The sequence below is a fragment of the Fundulus heteroclitus genome, chromosome 22, assembly GCF_011125445.2.
Source record: "Fundulus heteroclitus isolate FHET01 chromosome 22, MU-UCD_Fhet_4.1, whole genome shotgun sequence".
Lineage (NCBI taxonomy): Eukaryota > Metazoa > Chordata > Actinopteri > Cyprinodontiformes > Fundulidae > Fundulus > Fundulus heteroclitus.
In genome coordinates this window covers 40,345,281-40,351,609 of record NC_046382.1, presented here as the reverse complement: position 1 = coordinate 40,351,609, position 6,329 = coordinate 40,345,281, and the positions used below count along the sequence as shown (strand labels likewise).

At 47.9% G+C, this 6,329-nt stretch overlaps 1 protein-coding gene across 1 annotated transcript; it reads right to left on the bottom strand.

Moving 5' to 3' along the window:
- Positions 1 to 2,464: 2,464 nt before the first annotated feature.
- Positions 2,465 to 5,311, bottom strand: LOC105933356 (cytochrome c). Its single transcript, XM_012872844.3, has 3 exons — positions 5,181 to 5,311; positions 3,593 to 3,769; positions 2,465 to 3,519 (listed from the first exon to the last, which is right to left on the bottom strand). Exons 2-3 carry the CDS (start codon positions 3,759 to 3,761, stop codon positions 3,374 to 3,376), a joined length of 315 nt encoding a protein of 104 aa, XP_012728298.2. The 5' UTR covers positions 3,762 to 3,769; positions 5,181 to 5,311; the 3' UTR covers positions 2,465 to 3,373.
- Between the last annotated feature and the right edge of the window lie 1,018 nt (positions 5,312 to 6,329).

Sequence of the window (6,329 nt, the reverse complement as noted above, 5' to 3'; positions counted from 1 at the left end):
GCAAATGCCTAAGATCCCTGGTCGTTCCGCATCGGGTTCCTGAGGCAGCGGTGGCTGAAGATGGGCTTCAAAGGACAGAGGGCCCTACCTGAACCCAGACTGATGGATTCAAGGTGTTACCAAGCTTCGTGACACTTTCCCACTCGTAATTTCATAACTTTCCAGCCTAACAGCAGCAGCAGCCTCAGAGTTCAGCCTGGCTCCTGGCCCCTGGCCCCTGGCTCCTGGCCCCTGGCCCCGGGCTCGTCACGTTGCTGCTGTTAGCTGAGCTTTGGTCGAGAGGAGGTGACACTGATCCCGGCCCGAGCTGCTTACAGCTGGCTCATTTCCCACACATCCCAGAGGAGAGGTGGAGGATCATGTAACACAGACACTCGCTAAGCAGTTGTGGCACTCAGATTGTCCAGATCCATAAGTAGTGATTATAACACCTTAGAATAGATAGCGTGTGCCCAAATCCAAAGATTAGCCCGGGGAGATCCTGTCTGGAGAAGATTAATCACAGTTAGGAATCGAGAAGTTTAAAGGGCCCGGGGTCGATCGAGGGGAAGCTGGATCTGATTTGTTTGGTTTGTTTGGATGAGCTCGTCAGTGGTTCCACCTCCCTTCTCTGGATGTTTTTATGGTGACATCTATTACCAATTACCCACACTTTTATCAGTCTTCTGACTTTTCTATGAGAAATCAGCACCAACTATTGCAAAATTGTGACGAGGAGGGGAAACGATACATGGTTGTCAAAGGTTTTGTTTTGAATTCAGCCTGAATGGAGACCCAGGCTGCGATAGACTGGCGACCTGTCCAGGGTGTAACTGGACCGGTCGCCAGGTATTCTCTGCCAGCGTTCCACGTCTAAAGGCCGGCATCCTTATTTCTGCCCGTTCTTTACAAAGCAGCTCAAGCTCAGTCACATTAGACATGAACAGCAATTTTTAAAGCATTTCCACACATTCTCAACTAAACTTAAGGGTCCCTCGTGTGTACCGACACAATAAAGGCTCTAGATGCCGGACCAGGCACTACAAACCCGGCTGTTCATCAGACAGTAAGAGGCCAAAAATGTTGCCTTGGTCTTATTCAGTAGTGTGTCTGTTTAAGGAGAAAATGATTCCCACAGCATGATGCTGACCCCGCCGTGTTTCAGGAGCAGTGATTGTAAATCTGAGACACAGATGTGCCTCTCTGACCTGGCCAGGTCTAAAAGGCCTCCATCATTACATCGCACTGAGCTAAAATCGTTTGCCATGCAGATGGTAATCCTGAAACTTACCAGAATTGCCGTTTTTTATGGCGTTATGATCAAAGTGTTTATTTAGATGCATGTGAATGCATATCAAGTAAGGCTTTTTAAAGAGAACAAGCCTTTCTCAGTACCTAAGCTTTTGAAATGCAGCTTTTGTTCTTGCTCCTGTTTATACTGTCTCAGCGCACATCTGAGACCCTCATGAGACTCCAGATGATAACGGTCTTCTTTGGTTTATTATGGATCTTTCTGTCTCTAAAAACACGATAAATAGGATTTAAAAAGTCTTTACCGGTTTGTGGTGAATCATCACACCCACCAGTACTCTCATGTTCTCTCGTCTGAACAGAGCCTCCTTTTCCGTGTACATATTTCCTGAAGTGATCGGTCCATTTCAGTGACATCCTGCTGCTGATCCATGCTTTCAGATGATGGGGCCTGCCCCTTGCAGCTGTGATAGGTTCAGCTCTCCAGGGAGGGCTTCCCTGTAGGTTGAGGAGAGTGATTGTGGGAATTTTGGATCGTTTGTGATGTTAGACGTCCATAATGGACAGAAAGGTCTGGTTTGCAGTCAGGGCCGCTTTGGGCCCTGGTGTGCAGTCAGGATGGAACAGGAAGGGACCGTCCCCACAAGCCTGGGAAGAAGAAAGTGTCTAAAATATCTTAGTATGCTGAAGCACTGTGTTTTTTTCCCCCTCATTGGAACTAAGAGACTGAGCCCAACTCGTGGAAAACAGAGTCCCTACATTACTCCCTCTGCTCAAAGCAGTTAGGCATGTGCTGTCCTGAAGCGGATGCCTCGCCTGTTACCAGAGGCGTGATTTGTCGCTCAGGAGAAAACATCTCCACTGATACGGTCAGACGTGCTTTACTGCTCCTGAAGCTTTCATCGACCTTGGTGACGTAAGGCTGGGATGTCTGCCCCATGCAGAGCGTCAGCTACCCCTTACATATTCCCAACCTCTTCAGGTGACCGCAGGAAGTTCCTCAGAGATGTACCACACAGGTGCCCCTATGCCAGCACCCCCCACTGAGCCGTCTGGATGCCTGGCCGCTTATAGACGCCTCAGCTCAACCATGTGGATGGATGGGTGGACAGAATTCAGAATGTGGTGCAAAGTGCTACCTGCCTTGCCTCATTTGGTGGGTGTGAACACTTTGGCAAGACCTCATTAAGAAGTGAGTAAAAAATAAAAAAGAAAAAAAAGAAAAAACAATTCCTCGTTTTGCTTCTGGAGTTTTTATTTTGACCTTTCAACCTTTCTGTCCAAAACCAAACAGCACAGCTACATCCCCGTCGTTAGAGCACCGAATACAGTAAGATAAATGAAACCGACACTGTGGCAGCCTGTGAAACCAGGTGGGTAGAGTCTGTCCATCCAGATGGGACCCTTGGTGGTTTCTCCTGAGAGCAGAAGCTCTGGAGCGTCGTCGGGCGTGGCCCTCGTCTGCCAGCTGATTTCACACTCTGAGCATCGTTGGTGGGTTTTTTAAAAAGGCCGCGATAAGATATTTAAAACACTCACAATTCTCCGCTGTGAAGAGGCAGATATCAAGACCCTTAGCATTATTCCATTCTTCATCGGACGTCAAACCGGACGCCAGGCAGGAGTTAAAAACGGGAGCTCGGAGGAGGGGCTCTTCTGCTGGAACGGACCCTCAGAGTTGGGCGTGCGGCCACCTTAGAGCGCTCGTTTAAGGTGACGGCTTCCCTCAGACCCCCCCCCCCCTCCCCCGGACACCAACAGCCCCATCAGATGTCCCGACCCCTCTAACACATTATTAGCTGATAGCTACAGTATGTGAGATGAACCGTCGCCACGGAGAACAGAATGAATGACAGGTCAGGCCACCTATCATGGCAAAAGTTAGATTTAAAAGAGTTTAGCATTTATTAGGACAGATCCACAAAGAAGAAGAGCTGCGGTGTTATGTTTGGTCACTTGTACGACCCCCCCCCACCCCCTCAGAACCGTTCTTCCCCCTCCTCCGCCGACGCGTGCGAAATAAATACACCTTCTGTACAAATGACTAAACATAAGAAGCAGGAACTGAACACGCACGGAGCTGAGAATAACCTAAACGAGTACATTAAATATTCAGATTTGCGGTCGCCCTTTCTCGGGGTCTTCACGATGTCGACGACTTGAGGTAGGCGACGAGGTCCTGGCGCTCGCCCTTCTTCTTGATGCCAGCGAAGATCATTTTGGTGCCAGGAATGTACTTCTTGGGGTTCTCCAGGTACTCCATGAGGGTGTCCTCGCCCCACACGATGCCTGAGCAGAAAGAAAGAACTGGTTAACCTCTTAAGGTTTGCTTTCAATAACGGTGCCCGGACAGTGGACCGACCTTTGCTCTTGTTAGCATCCGTGTAGGAGTAGCCCTCCGCCTGGCCGGTCTTGCGCCCGAACAGGCCGTGCAGGTTGGGGCCCACCTTGTGCTTGCCGCCCTGCTCCACGGTGTGGCATTGAGCGCACTTCTGGACGAAAACCTTCTTTCCTTTGTCAACGTCACCCATGATGAGCTCTGGGAACGGAGGGAAAACGAGAACAAGGGGAGTTTAGTGCCGTAGAAACAAAACAGTACCGCTAGCATAAAAGGACCCAGACGCTGGCGGCCAAGGTCATCTAAGGGCGTCCTCCTTCCTGCTTTCTATCCCGTCTCAAGCTAGTCTGGCCACGGTTAGAGACAGCTGGCATCCCGCCAGGCGACATTCAGGGACAATCTGACAGCAGGGCGCCACGGCGCTAACCCGGTTAGTTTCTCTCCAGAAAAAAAAAAAAAAAAAAGAGATACATAAAGGCTGCCAGGTCTGAGAGGTAATTAAGGTCAGACCTAATAGCATAAACGTCAGATGAGGGCAGCTTTGGCGTTTAAGTTCTTGGGGCGAAAAGCCGACGCTAATGAACTTAGCTGAAGGTGTTTTAATAACAGGCGCTCCGGGGGTTCCTGGTGTTTAGACCGGTAACTAAAGCAGATTAGTTAACGCGATATAACCCACGCCTTGCTTTGGTCAGACGGGGTTCGTTTCAACTCAAACCTACTTGGTTCGCTCTTTAAGAGGGTTAAAGCTGACCTGCCCGCAGAGGATCTTAAAGTGACCCCGCTAATTCTGTGTGGGTGGGATGTTTGTCATAACACTTCATACAGTGTTATGACGCAATCATAAACAATACATATGGAATATAGCTACTATATTATTTAATAGTCAGCTTGTGTCCTAGTAGAGGCCCTACCCTGGCGTTTAGGGGACTTGCAGTAGATTGTTGCCTTTTAGGGCAAAGAAATCTAACTAAATTGTCTCCTTTAAAAGGAGCTTCAGGGTTTATTTGTCCAGGTGTGAAAAGCGCAGCTCCGACTATCTTTGATCTCTGGCCGTCCGGTCCGGTCCGGTCCGGCCCGCTGCCGGCGGACGGATATCTCCTTAGAAAGGCAGTCAAGGATGCTTCAATGTCGCCGTCCAAGCAGAGCCCCGTACACGGCCCCTTCCCTGCTAAAACCCGCTGCCTTCCGTCCACGAGGTCCCGGTGACTTTCACCCACACGTTTAAACGCCGGTCAACGAACCAGTGGCGGGAACAATGCGGCAGAAGAAGCTCTGCCTTTAAAAGGACTTAAAGCGTCTGCCCACTCCTTTAGGAGCGCGGCTGTTGGACATTTAGTCAATATCGCCGCTGCTATCCGCGGTTACGCTCAGTAAAACCGTGAAGGAGAATAATTGTTCCTTTAACAGCCGAAATGTTCGCTCTCCGCGTTACGAAAGGCTGCGTTACTTAACTGTTACATAGTACGCAAAGGGAGCAAGTGAGCTATTCATCAACATGGAAGCTAACGGTAACCGCACACCGTGTCCTTAAAACTGGCCCAGGTGCCAGCGCGCCGGGGAAACTGCGCCTGCGCCGCTCTGTTTCAGATCGATAGAAAGCGTAAACGTTTACCTTTCGGCTAAAACGTGCCGGTGAAAAACCTCCGGGAAGCAGAAGAGATGCACCTCCTTCGGCTGAACAGCGCTTTCTGGTGAACGTGCGAAGGTCACTCTACTTTAGAGGCACCGGCTATTTACGTCATTGCGCAATCGCGTCACGTGGCGGGAGTTTAGAGCACGCCCATGCTGCGTTCAAGGGGAAATTGATATTCTGAAACCTTTACGAAACAGAGCGCTATGATTTTATTTTCCAAATAGAGGTTTGTCCCTCTGAAAGACCAATTCAGGACAGCCGACCAGTATTTATATTAATGCTCATTTATTGTAAAAACTTGGGAACTGAAAGGAATGGATTTCACTCAAATCTGAACAGATGACCAACTGAGAGCACGTGGATAAATCGCGGCCCGATGGACAGTTAACGCATCTGGACTGTCCGTATGCTCCTCGGTGACCCCAAATGACTACCAAACAGCTTACATTGTTAAAATTAGATAAAATGCATACGTTATATTGTCTATTTATTATAAGATTATAGTGTCTTTTTATACTGAGGCATCTGAAGATGGAGTCCTAAATCAAATATCTTAGACATCAAAAATCAAATTTATTTAGAGATTGTATTTAAGGTTCATTGAGGGCCATCTTCATGCTGGTGGATCCAGAAAGGATTAATCCATTAGGAACATCGGTTCACAGACTTACGTTGGTAAATACTTAAGCTAAGACCCAGCCTGTTTTAAAATGGTGACACGACACGTCTTGATATTTTGTGCTGTGTATTTCCAAAAAAGACAGAAGTGAAGAGAGACAAATATTGTCCTCGTTCGTTGGCACTGCATGTCAGGCTGGACTGTGTGGTTAAAGTGCATTTAAATTGTATTTCCAAGTTCAGTTTCAGCTTCCGATTTGAACATTTAAAAAAAATAACCAGACGTCTGGGTGGGAAACATTTACCTACATTTAGGCTCACACATAGCCTACTCATTGGCTTCCCTCTTTCATTGCACACCTAAATAAATAATTCATTGCCCCTGTATTAAAACCACTGCCTGTTTACTTTTCTTTGTACCTAGAAAATTCTATGAATGATGGAGATAAACTGTCATAAAAACTCAAATCGCCTGCAAATTGTAACCTAAATGTATTTTTTCTTTTTTTT

What these genes read in the sequence shown, in the direction of transcription:
- LOC105933356 (XM_012872844.3), bottom strand. Translation starts at nt 3,761, where the DNA reads ATGGGTGACGTTGACAAAGGAAAGAAGGTTTTCGTCCAGAAGTGCGCT. An exon ending in GGATGCTAACAAGAGCAAAG is followed by an intron (nt 3,520 to 3,592) that starts GTCGGTCCACTG and finishes CTTTCTGCTCAG; the next exon opens with GCATCGTGTGGGGCGAGGAC.